A 15,199-nucleotide genomic window follows, 5' to 3' on the forward strand; every position below is an offset into this window, starting at 1 on the left:
ATCAAATTCGTACATTATAATTATAAATCTAGCATGATGATTTTGCATTGCATTTTGAAATATAGTTAATATTTTCATTTTGGTGGATAGTTTTAGTTAGTTGACTTGCTGTTTGGCCTGTTTAGTAGTGTATTGTCAAATTATTTGATTCGCGACACCCTACTTATTTAAATTACCACTTTATACTAAACAAAATATTCCTTTATTTAAAACAGGGAATAAACAAAGCCCGAGGATAGTTTAAAATCATCTCATCTCATTAAATAATGTACAGAGGAAACAAAGTTCATTTTTCAATTCGTTTCGGCGTTTATTTTTTATTATTTCACACCTTTTACCTTGTTTTAAAAAATTTAAAAGCCCTCGAAAAGTTTAAAATACCCAGAAATGAGATGAACGTGTCGATACTCCTGGCTCCTCTTTAAACGTTTTATGAAAAAAAGCAGCTTTAACCGTGGGATAAGTTAACGGCTATTTAACAAAGACACCAAGTGCGGGACTGATTTTGACATAATTGTGCTGCTGTACTTTGGCCAAAACATTGTATACTTGTACATGAACATGTGCGCGAAAAAACTATATATTTAGTGCTCAGATATTACGTTTATTGGTTTTATTTCTTTTTTTTCTTCTCTTTATATTTTTATCCTCACTGTTAAACAAGGTTTTCGAGAGAAAAAATGCATTAGCCATTCTTTTATTAAACTGGACTTTACGCTTAAACATGATTTATCATCTCTGACCCCTCCCCCTCTGCTTACGAAAAAAAATTGTCATAATAAAAGGAATATCTTAAAATCGTTAACATTTGCCAAAATTATCTAGTATATATAAGAAAAATTCAAAAATCCGCATATAATTAAAATGAAAATTAAGTTTTTAATTAAAAGCTTTATAGATAAAAAAATTCAGACTTAAAAAAAACTGGTTGATTGGACTGTTCATTACAATGAATGTTCTTATAGTGTGTTTGAAAAAAAAATTTAAGAGAACGTTTTTTATCGCGGTGCAAAATTAGGTTTAGTTATTGGTGGAAAAAATGGAATTTTCAGAATTTTTACAATAGGGTCACTAAACCCTGTTTTGCTCATCGGTAATAGGGTTTGTTTATGGTGTCGGCCAAAGGCCTTAGACACCAAAGTTTGTTCTCAAAAATAAAAAGGGTTTGTTTAGTTTATACTAAAATAATTTCGAATTACAGTTAAGATATTTTCAAACATAGTTGAAAAAGTGGTTCACGCTATAAGAATGTTTATGATAAGTATTATTTATGGAAATTTTTAAAAATATCCTTTTTTTATACAAGTTTCGCCTAAAAATTGTTAAATTAAGAGTTTTTTTTTAAAATGTGGAGGATTATGTGAATACCATTTATGGAAAAACGTAAAAAAAGTCTCATTCAGGCTGGAATTTAATTTCCTCGACAGTATTCTTAACTTTTACTACAATGTCTTGCCCTAGATCTGAAAACTTTGAAAAGCCTTTGATTTGCATCGAAAAAAGTTTCTAGCAAGGCATTGTGTTCTTGTATATTTGGATTTCGCATACAGTCTGTAATAAAACTAAGGTACAATGAAAGGTGGCTATATAAATTTGAAAATGGTCTGCATTTTTTTCGTACAAGAAATAAGCTGTAAATATCAAACATAACTTTTATTTACAATCAAATTTACAGAATATAATTTAGGGCAGGAATTTGCATTTTAATGTTTTATCACTTTTTCAGAATGTTTGATTGGAGTTCTCAGATCCACACATTTTCCTTTTACGCTCTGAGCAATCTCATATTATGTTTAATGATTGAGATTGCTTTATTAATATGATCCAAGGGTGGTTTGGGTGTTATTAGTCTAGTTTCTTAAATTATCAGTTAATGTAGAGGGTTAGTATTATGAAGAAAATACAAGACATAGCTAAAGAAGAAGTTCCGGCACCCCCAGGATTTGTGTTTCGAATCATTTCTCTAATTTTAACTATAGCTACTCTTTCATTTGGATTTCCCACAGTTCCATTAAAAGATATTCTCATACAACTTTGTGTATCATCAGTGTATTTCCATGAAGAGTCCCAAACCTGGTAAAGATTTGAAATTACAAATAATTTTATAAATAATGTTCAAAGTAGCGAATATATTACCTGCTCGCAAAAGTTTTTAGCATTGCCATATACTTCGTCAAAAGTAAGACATTTAGCGTTATTAGGGCAGCGATTATGACCCTTAGTGAAGTTCATTCCTCTAGGCCAATTAGATACGCAGGTATAATCTAACCTACAAGCGTTGAACCAACTATCACAGTCACTAGCGCAAAGAGGCACTTGGTAATACCGTTCGTTGCCAATTTTTCTTTTTACCTAAGTTTAGTCAACTTTCATATATTATTATTCGTAATGCAAGAAATTCCAATAATTACCTGAACTTTCCAAGGTCCAATGTGGGGCTCACATTCAAAAAAACACATATCTTGATCAAAATGTTCACGACATTCTTTGGACATTTTCTTGCCCGTTTGTTCCAAGCAATGATCATACGTGAAATTATACATATCAGTGTGGTGAATATTGTTAGCAGTTTCCTGAGTGCAGCATGAACGATCTTTCCATGGTAAACACTTGATAATAAAGACAAGAAAAGAGGTTAGTTTTTTCTATGGTTTTACCTGTTTAGCTGGTTGTTTCACCGATTTAAAGAGAGCAGATTCAGGTCCTGGTTCTGATTTGTGACTTTGACTATCGAGACAAGTGTTTAAGAGCTCTGTAGGGTACAATGTTTCCCCATAAATTATATGCACAAACAGTAACAGAAACGTTAAAACTATTTCCATTATTATTTTCGGCAGGTACCGATTTAACGTTAAAACTGCGTCTGCACCTAAATTTATACACCGCGGCGTGCAAGACGGCGGAGTGCAGGCTTGTGAAGCAAAGAATATAAGGCGATTAACAGACCAAGCCGTCGTAGTTTCACTAAAGCGCCATCTATCAGTCCGTAATAAATCCTTAATTCTAAGATAAAATTTGCACTTTAGTCAGCAACAAAAATTAAGACTTTAATATAATAATGATAATATTTATACTTAAAATAATTAGCATAATAAAGATAACTGTGATAACGCCTTCGTATTGTTAAGAAACGCTAGGGTGCGCGACACGTTTCAATTTTAGGACGCCAAATTCAAATCTGAAATTAGTTTTATCTTTTTAGGTGGGTTTTTTTTCGCCTGTCCGAGGACAAAAATCGTAAACGTTTTATTCGCCTTTTCTCGGGGTAAGATTTATCCTGTCCCGAATTTTGTTCGCTTGTTCCAGAGCTCTAAGGTTACACTGTTTACTCCTCCTCGAAAGGAGGTCACGGTTTATATATTTACACAGGTTAGACTTGTCGCGCTCCGTGAGGGGCCACTTAAGCGCTACTCCCGCATTCGGAAATTTCCAAATCGTGTTCGCTGCGCCATCTTGGATAAAACTGGTCAATAAAAAAGTTGAGCGAGAAATCCTACAAGCTGGTAAAGCACAAGGAAAAAAGTTTTTGAAACATCTTGCTAAGTTGCGAAAACAGGTCCAATCTATCCCTAAGGTTAGGGGCTTTCGGTCAAGAGAGGGTACACTAGTCACTTCAAAGCCTGCTATGCTGGCCCGCCTAACTGAATACACGAAGGACCTGGAAAAAGAACTACTACAACAAGTTCCTTTAACCATAGCTACATCTGTACCACCACCAAATCCCTCTGCGGACATTGATGGGGAGTTCATGAAATCTGAACTTGACCAAGTAATTAATAAGCTGAATCGTGGAAAAGCTGCTGGCACGGATGGGATCTATGCAGAGACAATTCTGGCCTTAGGCCCCCTAGCTAGAGAATGCCTTACCTATATACTTAACGAGATTCGGGAAAGAATCTCGAGTCACTTTAATACACAAGGGAAAGGATAAAGAGGAGGAGGACCTGAATTCCTACCGCCCAATCGCAGTGAGCTCTATACTGTATAAAGTTTATGCAATGATTTGGAAAGAAAGATTAAGCTCATTCCTGGAGCGAAATGAGGCCCAGTATGGCTTCCGTAAAGGACGCCGCATAGCTGACAACTTGTTTATACTTTCACAAATAATTGAACTCTATACCAAGAAAAGACTGTCTTTGTTTGCTGGTTTCCTTGACCTTAAAAAGGCGTATGATAGTGTTCGTCATAACCAATTGTGGGACGTGTTACGTAATATTGGGTTGAATCAGTCTTCGCTCCGCCAATTACAGAAGCTCTACGATGACAGCGCCTTTATTTACACTGTACAGGGAGTCACTACTCTAACCCTGAAATGTTCTATTGGACTGCGGCAGGGCTGCCCATTATCTCCGGTGCTCTTCTTGACTTACATTAATGACCTGGCATCTGACTTATCAGCATCGCGCTTTGGTATACCGTTAATAACCACACTTCAATCTGGAGGGGACAATGTGACACATTTCCGAGTACCTTGCCTACTCTTTGCAAAATTCATCAGAGTTCCAGTCGCTACTGGACATTTGCACCACTTTTGCCGACAGTCGGGGTCTGGTGTTTAGTGGAGAAAAGTCAAAGGTTGTAATATTTGGAACCAAGCTGAACAACACTGATGAAACGACTGTGTTTTTATTACAACGTAATGCCTTAATGGAGGCCACAGAATACTTGTACTTGGGAATTCTTTTCTCCAACAATACCAACTATCTGGAACAGTACGAGAAGAAACTAATTTTAAAGGCTACGCGCCTCCGTTGGGCAGTGAAAAATCTGGCTACCCATTCCTATAACAATTATTTAGTATATCGCACTCTATGGAAAGCAGTGGCAATTCCTGGTATTACATATGGAAATGAGGTGGTGACGATCTCCAAAGTCACCCTTGATGCCCTAGAATATGCCCAACGTGTAGTTGGCTGATCGGCCCTTTCCGCAGGTCCCTTTGCCCCTAATGTGGCGGTTAAAGGTGAGATGGGTTGGAGCTTAATGGAAGAGAGAGAAGCTCTTGGGCCAGTGGCCTATTATTTGATGCAAGATCAGGAGCATTATTGACAGGGGCTCGCCAATTTGAGCTCCAAGGCCTACCCCCTAATTGCCGCCTATGTCAGGCACCGATCGAAGACATTGACCACATCCTTATCAATTGCCCAGTGCTAGCCATTGAGTTGAGAATATTAATCTAGAGGTCCAATCAAAACGTCGGATTTCAGTATTTCGCGAAACAAGTTTTTAAAAATAAGAATACTGTTGTCTGCTCCCATCGGCGTCCCAAATGACGAGAAAACGTGATCATTCTACCCGTGGCGCCGTCTATCTCTCAATGGTTCGTTCAAATAAGACGCGTTTTCAAGCAAAAATATTTTTTTCTTCAAAATAATGGATGGCGCCACGGGTCATATGATAACGTTTGCTCGTCATTTTAGAGCAGACGGCACATTCGTATTTTTCAAAAACTTGTTTCGCGGGGAGCAGATTTGATTGGATCTCTAGATTAATATTCCCAACTCAATGGTGCTAGCTACTCATCAAGACTCCCAGCTATGGCGTGACCAAAACCACTCCAGAAGTGTTGAATCACTGTTAGGGTTCCAAGAGGTTAATGAGAACGATTTACATATGGTCAAACACATCCTAGTATCTTGGAAAGCAGCAAAGAACGCCTGGCGACTCCAGAATAAGGTTTAAGGGACATTTCTGAAATCATTTTCAGTGTTTGTTGCTAGTCAGTTCCTTTATTATTATAAATCGGTTAGTATTGTTACATCATGGACTAATTAACAACAGGGACGGTCCAGATCTATAACATTTCCCTATAAAGACCCCAAAAAAAAGTGTTAACGCGTTCAGCAGCGTTGCCAGGCAAATATTTTTTATCCTGGTGATTCAAACGTCATAAACAGGAAACAGATTTTTAACGGTTTTAGCGGTTGTGATTTGAATTTTCAGATTGTTGTTTACAAAGGAAACCCCAAACGTCTCTCATAACCATCCATGTTATCACGTTAAATAACTATAATTATAGTTATTATTTTAGTATAATTGGTATAGTTAAATGATATTTTTCCACCTCCGATTTTAAGATAGATTCGAAATTATCTCGGAAATTATTCATCATCAAAAAAAGGTGAACAACTATTAAGTTAATTAGTCCATGGTTACATGTAGACAACTATATAGTTTGCAAACACCTTGTTAGAATTGAAAGTATATGCAATATTCGTTGTAAATAAGTTAGGTTACTATAATCGTTCCTAAAGCTGTAAATAAGTTGGGCTACCGTACCTAGACCAAAATATACAAATTTTTACAAAATTTACTCCTATTATGTTAATTTATCTTCAGTTTATTGTCAACGGTTTTCAATACTATTTGTAGTCATTCTCAGTATTATGTAGTTCATGCTCGGTTTCATTATTATTATTATTATTTTCTGTATAGCATTATTTGTAATTCCCTCCTATTTTTTTTTTGTTTGTTGCTATTCAGTCCCTTAGTCTGTTAGTATTATCAAAAGTGGATATAAAACCGAAAGTCTGGGAGGAAAAGGGTTCGTTAGCTTTCCCAGTGGTTCCTTCAAAAATGAGGAGCTGTTTCCCCTATACAATGATTGAGCCAATCAGGAACGACTCTGTTACGTTTGGCCTATGTCTCATGACGTCACGGTCAGAGGAAATAGTTCAGATGGGCGATGCTAGCTAACCTAGCGGTAAAACCAAGAAGCATATCCTCCTTGGTAAATCTCCCGAAGACGTTGTCTCGTTGGTTAATTTATTCCTTTTTCAAAAATTTTGCCTCTGTTAAGTTCAAGAGTCACTGTGGCTCAAGCTCGTAAGAAATATACACCAGAAGAGTTAGCTTTAAAGCCGAAAAGTAAATTTAGTCAGTGTAATTTATTTATAAAAGATTTGTATTCAATTGGTACTATACAAACCAGTGAAGATTTAAACCAAGGCTTAACTAAAATTCCAGTAGATAGGGATGTAGACAAATTTTAGTATAGTAACATGGATTAAATAACCTTATAAGGTTATTTAATCAATGATAGTAATAACCAAGGTAATAATGCAGAATCGCAAACTGAGATTGGAGAGTTCATTTGCATATATTGGGTCACAAATTATAACTGGGTCAATTCCTTCTTCATTAAGTACTAAATTGTATACCCAATTGTTCCATGCGTACAGAAAGCCACTATCCTCCTCTTTCTTCAGAGTAATGCGAATGTAACAACTCGTGTTGAGAGCACATATCTTCTAGTAGTTCTTTTAAAGTTTGATTGTTTTTAAATTCGTTAAACACTTTAAGCCGCACACCCTATTCAAATAAAACAAAAACGTTTTTATCAATTATCTACCTAAGCCTTGCCAAACATGTGAATTTTCACAAAGAGCAGACGCACCAAATCCAGCCCAAAGACTATATAATCAGGTGGCTAAGGAACCGAAGAAGAACTATAATATATCAGCCAATTTACGCAGGTACATGCGAGTAAAGCGCCATTTGTAATGCTCCGCCAAAGGGGGTAGGCACAAACTAGGGGCATGCTTGGGGGATCCTCATTTTTGATGGAACAGGGCTACCGGGTCCTCCCAGACTTTCTGTTTTATATCCACTTTTGGTATTATATGTCGACAACTATATAGTTTGTAAACACCATGTTAGAATTGTAAATATATGCAATATTCGTTGTAAATTAGTTAGGTTACTATAATCGTACCTAGAATTGTAAATAAGTTAGGCTACTGTACCTGGACTAAAATATTTTTTGTACAGTGTCACTTGAAATTCCCTCCTCTATATTTTTTCTCATCGACTGTGCTCCCATCTGGTGAGCCGCCTCGTTACCAAGAGGCTGTATTTTTATATACAAGTCTACAATAAAATCTTGAACCTTGTAAAACTATTGACAAAATTTATATATTTATCCAATTAGTACTGTGTCAATAAATTAGATGGCGCAGCAAGCGTGATTTGGAAAACCGAGTTGCCAGTCAGCAGAATTTAAGCGGCCCCGTCCCGTAGTATGCGCGAAGCCCGCGAAGCTACGGACAATTCTAACCTGTGTAAATATATAAACCGTGAGGAGGTGCAGAGGGAGTAATCTAGCTTATATAGAAAATTCGTCTGCAAAAATTTCGTTTCACGAAAATATAACGACTTTTGATCATGTCAATATGTTTTTACATTTATAGATATACGATTCCGGGGTCCTTAGAGTCGAAGCGATAAGATTAGAAATAGTAACAAACACTAGACTATTGTATCCCCGAGAAGAAAAGAGCGACTGCTCTCAAGAAAGAAGCAGGCTGCAATGAGCTACACTTCAGCCGGCGCCTCTGCAAAATACGGGACACCTCGACTAAATAACGCCATCTATTATCAGCGGCCATGTGGTTTTTGTTAAGAAATTCAAATTTTACACACGTGGTGAACATAAGCGTGGACCATTGTTAAATAAATGGACTTTCAAAAGTCAAAAGAAATTTTTTTTTAATTATTTTAACAGATCTTATAATTAGTTTATATAATTTTATACAATTTATTTTTCTATTTTAGGGAATGTGTTTATAAAGGACATGTTAAAGGCAAAAATGGGAAATATATTAGCCAATCATTGCAAAGGCTTAAGGTTTGAAATATGATACAAAATTATATTTACATTGATTTAGTACTATGATTTCAGTTGTATTATATCCTAAAAATTATACGCTTTACTCAAGAAACTTGGAATATTGCCGGTCGTAAGATAATTTAAATATTTACAATTAGGATCTACGTTATCTAATGAAAAACGGCAGCATCGACTTCCTCCATAAACAACAAAGCCACAAAAATTAGGTAGATGGCGCAAAAAGCCGTATCTGGTCCCGTATTTTGCCAACCTTTCCACCCCCTTTCAACCCACCCACCTCGATTCTCTGGCTTCTTGGTTGAGAACCCTAAAAGATCTGTCAAAACGACTCCCGTTCTGTACTCCCTGATAACACAACCAGATTAAATCGCGAGCGTAGCGACCGCGAAATTTTTCGCTAGCAATAACGCAAATTTTAAGTACTGGCTAGACTCGGGACGAGTGACAATGACATTTCCGCACGTGTATCAAACGAAGTTTTTTAATACATTTAATGTTGCGTTCCTTTCGTAAGAAGGGAATCGAGTCCTAAGGGGGGGGGTTTAAACCCCCTAACCCCCCCTTATATACGTGCTTGGCCGAGGTCAACTTTACGCCTAGGAGTATGTAGCTTACGCTGCCCGCCCAAAGCCGAATTATCCCTCCCACTCGAACGTCGAACCGGAAGTTATATGTCTACAAGCCAGGCTTGGAAATAAGGTTTATTTCTAAACTGGTCTATTTCTCCAGTGACTCCCAACTCTTGAATTATTTAAGTGGTCACGTAGACCAGTTGGTTAATAATACGGTAGATAATTTTGAATTAATAAACTGAATAAAAAAACTGGTCCGAGCAATTAATAAACTGGTCTTTGGCCCAGTGACCACCGCTTATTTCCAAGCCTGCTACAAGCACGCATCGGTCTTTCTTTCCATGTTTGTAGTTACTGTTCCCGCTTGCCATTAGCTGGGCCATCTCCCTCTACCGTCTTAGTGATGTCCATCGTGACGTCAGAGGTTGTTATACGGTCTATTTTTTCCGATTGCGATTTCTGCGCTGAGCATCGTGACGTCAGAGGTTGTTATACGGTTTAATTTTAACGATTGCGATTTCTGCGCTGAGCATCGTGACGTCAGAGGTTGTTATACGGTCTATTTTTTCCGATTGCGATTTCTGCGCTGAGCATCGTGACGTCAGAGGTTGTTATACGGTTTATTTTTTCCGATTGTGATTTCTGCGCTGAGCATCGTGACGTCAGAGGTTGTTATACGGTTTATTTTTTCCGATTGCGATTTCTGCGCTGAGCATCGTGACGTCAGAGGTTGTTATACGGTTTATTTTTTCCGATTGTGATTTCTGCGCTGAGCATCGTGACGTCAGAGGTTGTTATACGGTCTATTTTTTCCGATTGCGATTTCTGCGCTGAGCATCGTGACGTCAGAGGTTGTTATACGGTTTATTTTTTCCGATTGTGATTTCTGCGCTGAGCATCGTGACGTCAGAGGTTGTTATACGGTTTATTTTTTCCGATTGCGATTTCTGCGCTGAGCATCGTGACGTCAGAGGTTGTTATACGGTTTATTTTTTCCGATTGTGATTTCTGCGCTGAGCATCGTGACGTCAGAGGTTGTTATACGGTCTATTTTTTCCGATTGTGATTTCTGCGCTGAGCATCGTGACGTCAGAGGTTGTTATACGGTTTATTTTTTCCGATTGCGATTTCTGCGCTGAGCATCGTGACGTCAGAGGTTGTTATACGGTTTATTTTTTCCGATTGCGATTTCTGCGCTGAGCATCGTGACGTCAGAGGTTGTTATACGGTCTATTTTTTCCGATTGTGATTTCTGCGCTGAGCATCGTGACGTCAGAGGTTGTTATACGGTTTATTTTTTCCGATTGTGATTTCTGCGCTGAGCATCGTGACGTCAGAGGTTGTTATACGGTCTATTTTTTCCGATTGTGATTTCTGCGCTGAGCATCGTGACGTCAGAGGTTGTTATACGGTTTATTTTTTCCGATTGTGATTTCTGCGCTGAGCATCGTGACGTCAGAGGTTGTTATACGGTTTATTTTTTCCGATTGCGATTTCTGCGCTGAGCATCGTGACGTCAGAGGTTGTTATACGGTTTATTTTTTCCGATTGCGATTTCTGCGCTGAGCATCGTGACGTCAGAGGTTGTTATACGGTTTATTTTTTCCGATTGTGATTTCTGCGCTGAGCATCGTGACGTCAGAGGTTGTTATACGGTTTATTTTTTCCGATTGCGATTTCTGCGCTGAGCATCGTGACGTCAGAGGTTGTTATACGGTTTATTTTTTCCGATTGTGATTTCTGCGCTGAGCATCGTGACGTCAGAGGTTGTTATACGGTTTATTTTTTCCGATTGCGATTTCTGCGCTGAGCATCGTGACGTCAGAGGTTGTTATACGGTTTATTTTTTCCGATTGTGATTTCTGCGCTGAGCATCGTGACGTCAGAGGTTGTTATACGGTTTATTTTTTCCGATTGCGATTTCTGCGCTGAGCATCGTGACGTCAGAGGTTGTTATACGGTTTATTTTTTCCGATTGTGATTTCTGCGCTGAGCATCGTGACGTCAGAGGTTGTTATACGGTCTATTTTTTCCGATTGCGATTTCTGCGCTGAGCATCGTGACGTCAGAGGTTGTTATACGGTTTATTTTTTCCGATTGTGATTTCTGCGCTGAGCATCGTGACGTCAGAGGTTGTTATACGGTTTATTTTTTCCGATTGCGATTTCTGCGCTGAGCATCGTGACGTCAGAGGTTGTTATACGGTTTATTTTTTCCGATTGTGATTTCTGCGCTGAGCATCGTGACGTCAGAGGTTGTTATACGGTCTATTTTTTCCGATTGTGATTTCTGCGCTGAGCATCGTGACGTCAGAGGTTGTTATACGGTTTATTTTTTCCGATTGCGATTTCTGCGCTGAGCATCGTGACGTCAGAGGTTGTTATACGGTTTATTTTTTCCGATTGCGATTTCTGCGCTGAGCATCGTGACGTCAGAGGTTGTTATACGGTCTATTTTTTCCGATTGTGATTTCTGCGCTGAGCATCGTGACGTCAGAGGTTGTTATACGGTTTATTTTTTCCGATTGTGATTTCTGCGCTGAGCATCGTGACGTCAGAGGTTGTTATACGGTCTATTTTTTCCGATTGTGATTTCTGCGCTGAGCATCGTGACGTCAGAGGTTGTTATACGGTTTATTTTTTCCGATTGTGATTTCTGCGCTGAGCATCGTGACGTCAGAGGTTGTTATACGGTTTATTTTTTCCGATTGCGATTTCTGCGCTGAGCATCGTGACGTCAGAGGTTGTTATACGGTTTATTTTTTCCGATTGCGATTTCTGCGCTGAGCATCGTGACGTCAGAGGTTGTTATACGGTTTATTTTTTCCGATTGTGATTTCTGCGCTGAGCATCGTGACGTCAGAGGTTGTTATACGGTTTATTTTTTCCGATTGCGATTTCTGCGCTGAGCATCGTGACGTCAGAGGTTGTTATACGGTTTATTTTTTCCGATTGCGATTTCTGCGCTGAGCATCGTGACGTCAGAGGTTGTTATACGGTTTATTTTTTCCGATTGTGATTTCTGCGCTGAGCATCGTGACGTCAGAGGTTGTTATACGGTTTATTTTTTCCGATTGCGATTTCTGCGCTGAGCATCGTGACGTCAGAGGTTGTTATACGGTTTATTTTTTCCGATTGTGATTTCTGCGCTGAGCATCGTGACGTCAGAGGTTGTTATACGGTTTATTTTTTCCGATTGCGATTTCTGCGCTGAGCATCGTGACGTCAGAGGTTGTTATACGGTTTATTTTTTCCGATTGCGATTTCTGCGCTGAGCATCGTGACGTCAGAGGTTGTTATACGGTCTAATTTTAACGATTGCGATTTCTGCGCTGAGCATCGTGACGTCAGAGGTTGTTATACGGTCTAATTTTAACGATTGCGATTTCTGCGCTGAGCATCGTGACGTCAGAGGTTGTTATACGGTCTATTTTTTCCGATTGCGATTTCTGCGCTGAGCATCGTGACGTCAGAGGTTGTTATACGGTCTAATTTTAACGATTGCGATTTCTGCGCTGAGCATCGTGACGTCAGAGGTTGTTATACGGTCTATTTTTTCCGATTGTGATTTCTGCGCTGAGCATCGTGACGTCAGAGGTTGTTATACGGTCTATTTTTTCCGATTGTGATTTCTGCGCTGAGCATCGTGACGTCAGAGGTTGTTATACGGTCTATTTTTTCCGATTGTGATTTCTGCGCTGAGCATCGTGACGTCAGAGGTTGTTATACGGTTTATTTTTTCCGATTGTGATTTCTGCGCTGAGCATCGTGACGTCAGAGGTTGTTATACGGTCTATTTTTTCCGATTGTGATTTCTGCGCTGAGCATCGTGACGTCAGAGGTTGTTATACGGTTTATTTTTTCCGATTGCGATTTCTGCGCTGAGCATCGTGACGTCAGAGGTTGTTATACGGTTTATTTTTTCCGATTGTGATTTCTGCGCTGAGCATCGTGACGTCAGAGGTTGTTATACGGTTTATTTTTTCCGATTGCGATTTCTGCGCTGAGCATCGTGACGTCAGAGGTTGTTATACGGTTTATTTTTTCCGATTGCGATTTCTGCGCTGAGCATCGTGACGTCAGAGGTTGTTATACGGTTTATTTTTTCCGATTGTGATTTCTGCGCTGAGCATCGTGACGTCAGAGGTTGTTATACGGTTTATTTTTTCCGATTGCGATTTCTGCGCTGAGCATCGTGACGTCAGAGGTTGTTATACGGTTTATTTTTTCCGATTGTGATTTCTGCGCTGAGCATCGTGACGTCAGAGGTTGTTATACGGTTTATTTTTTCCGATTGCGATTTCTGCGCTGAGCATCGTGACGTCAGAGGTTGTTATACGGTTTATTTTTTCCGATTGCGATTTCTGCGCTGAGCATCGTGACGTCAGAGGTTGTTATACGGTCTAATTTTAACGATTGCGATTTCTGCGCTGAGCATCGTGACGTCAGAGGTTGTTATACGGTCTAATTTTAACGATTGCGATTTCTGCGCTGAGCATCGTGACGTCAGAGGTTGTTATACGGTCTATTTTTTCCGATTGCGATTTCTGCGCTGAGCATCGTGACGTCAGAGGTTGTTATACGGTCTAATTTTAACGATTGCGATTTCTGCGCTGAGCATCGTGACGTCAGAGGTTGTTATACGGTCTATTTTTTCCGATTGTGATTTCTGCGCTGAGCATCGTGACGTCAGAGGTTGTTATACGGTCTATTTTTTCCGATTGTGATTTCTGCGCTGAGCATCGTGACGTCAGAGGTTGTTATACGGTCTATTTTTTCCGATTGTGATTTCTGCGCTGAGCATCGTGACGTCAGAGGTTGTTATACGGTCTATTTTTTCCGATTGTGATTTCTGCGCTGAGCATCGTGACGTCAGAGGTTGTTATACGGTCTATTTTTTCCGATTGTGATTTCTGCGCTGAGCATCGTGACGTCAGAGGTTGTTATACGGTTTATTTTTTCCGATTGCGATTTCTGCGCTGAGCATCGTGACGTCAGAGGTTGTTATACGGTTTATTTTTTCCGATTGTGATTTCTGCGCTGAGCATCGTGACGTCAGAGGTTGTTATACGGTTTATTTTTTCCGATTGCGATTTCTGCGCTGAGCATCGTGACGTCAGAGGTTGTTATACGGTTTATTTTTTCCGATTGCGATTTCTGCGCTGAGCATCGTGACGTCAGAGGTTGTTATACGGTCTAATTTTAACGATTGCGATTTCTGCGCTGAGCATCGTGACGTCAGAGGTTGTTATACGGTCTAATTTTAACGATTGCGATTTCTGCGCTGAGCATCGTGACGTCAGAGGTTGTTATACGGTCTATTTTTTCCGATTGCGATTTCTGCGCTGAGCATCGTGACGTCAGAGGTTGTTATACGGTCTAATTTTAACGATTGCGATTTCTGCGCTGAGCATCGTGACGTCAGAGGTTGTTATACGGTCTATTTTTTCCGATTGCGATTTCTGCGCTGAGCATCGTGACGTCAGAGGTTGTTATACGGTCTAATTTTAACGATTGCGATTTCTGCGCTGAGCATCGTGACGTCAGAGGTTGTTATACGGTCTATTTTTTCCGATTGCGATTTCTGCGCTGAGCATCGTGACGTCAGAGGTTGTTATACGGTCTAATTTTAACGATTGCGATTTCTGCGCTGAGCATCGTGACGTCAGAGGTTGTTATACGGTCTATTTTTTCCGATTGCGATTTCTGCGCTGAGCATCGTGACGTCAGAGGTTGTTATACGGTCTAATTTTAACGATTGCGATTTCTGCGCTGAGCATCGTGACGTCAGAGGTTGTTATACGGTTTATTTTTTCCGATTGCGATTTCTGCGCTGAGCATCGTGACGTCAGAGGTTGTTATACGGTTTATTTTTTCCGATTGTGATTTCTGCGCTGAGCATCGTGAGGTCAGAGGTTGTAAAACGATCTATTTTTCCCGATTGTGATTTCTGCGATGTCCATCGTGACGTCAGAGGTTGTTATATGGTTTATTTTTTC

The 15,199-nt window shown here is 39.4% G+C and overlaps 2 protein-coding genes across 19 annotated transcripts in view; one reads left to right on the plus strand and one right to left on the minus strand.

The window, feature by feature from the left end:
• dlg1 (MAGUK family member discs large 1) overlaps positions 1 to 733 on the plus strand; it is a 298,752-nt gene extending 298,019 nt beyond the window's left edge. For 15 of the 18 annotated variants that reach the window (XM_090168259.1, XM_090168260.1, XM_090168261.1 and 12 more), the window contains one exon: positions 216 to 733. In XM_090168259.1, coding sequence (XP_090024385.1) covers positions 216 to 222 — 7 coding nt within the window. In that variant the 3' untranslated portion in view covers positions 223 to 733. The remainder of the gene's footprint in view (positions 1 to 215) is intronic. The other 3 variants (XM_090168252.1, XM_090168256.1, XM_090168253.1) reach the window with 1 other exon arrangement.
• Positions 734 to 1,653: 920 nt separating this feature from the next.
• On the minus strand, positions 1,654 to 2,904 carry LOC149951831 (folate receptor gamma-like). The gene is made up of 4 exons (XM_090170127.1): positions 2,679 to 2,904; positions 2,412 to 2,609; positions 2,137 to 2,352; positions 1,654 to 2,073 (listed from the first exon to the last, which is right to left on the minus strand). The coding sequence occupies exons 1-4, from the start codon at positions 2,820 to 2,822 to the stop codon at positions 1,867 to 1,869; spliced, it is 765 nt and encodes a 254-aa protein (XP_090026253.1). The 5' UTR covers positions 2,823 to 2,904; the 3' UTR covers positions 1,654 to 1,866.
• Between the last annotated feature and the right edge of the window lie 12,295 nt (positions 2,905 to 15,199).

Source organism: Leiobunum rupestre, chromosome 3, assembly GCF_980474605.1.
Source record: "Leiobunum rupestre chromosome 3, qqLeiRupe1.1.hap1, whole genome shotgun sequence".
In the NCBI taxonomy this organism is placed as follows: Eukaryota; Metazoa; Arthropoda; class Arachnida; order Opiliones; family Sclerosomatidae; genus Leiobunum; species Leiobunum rupestre.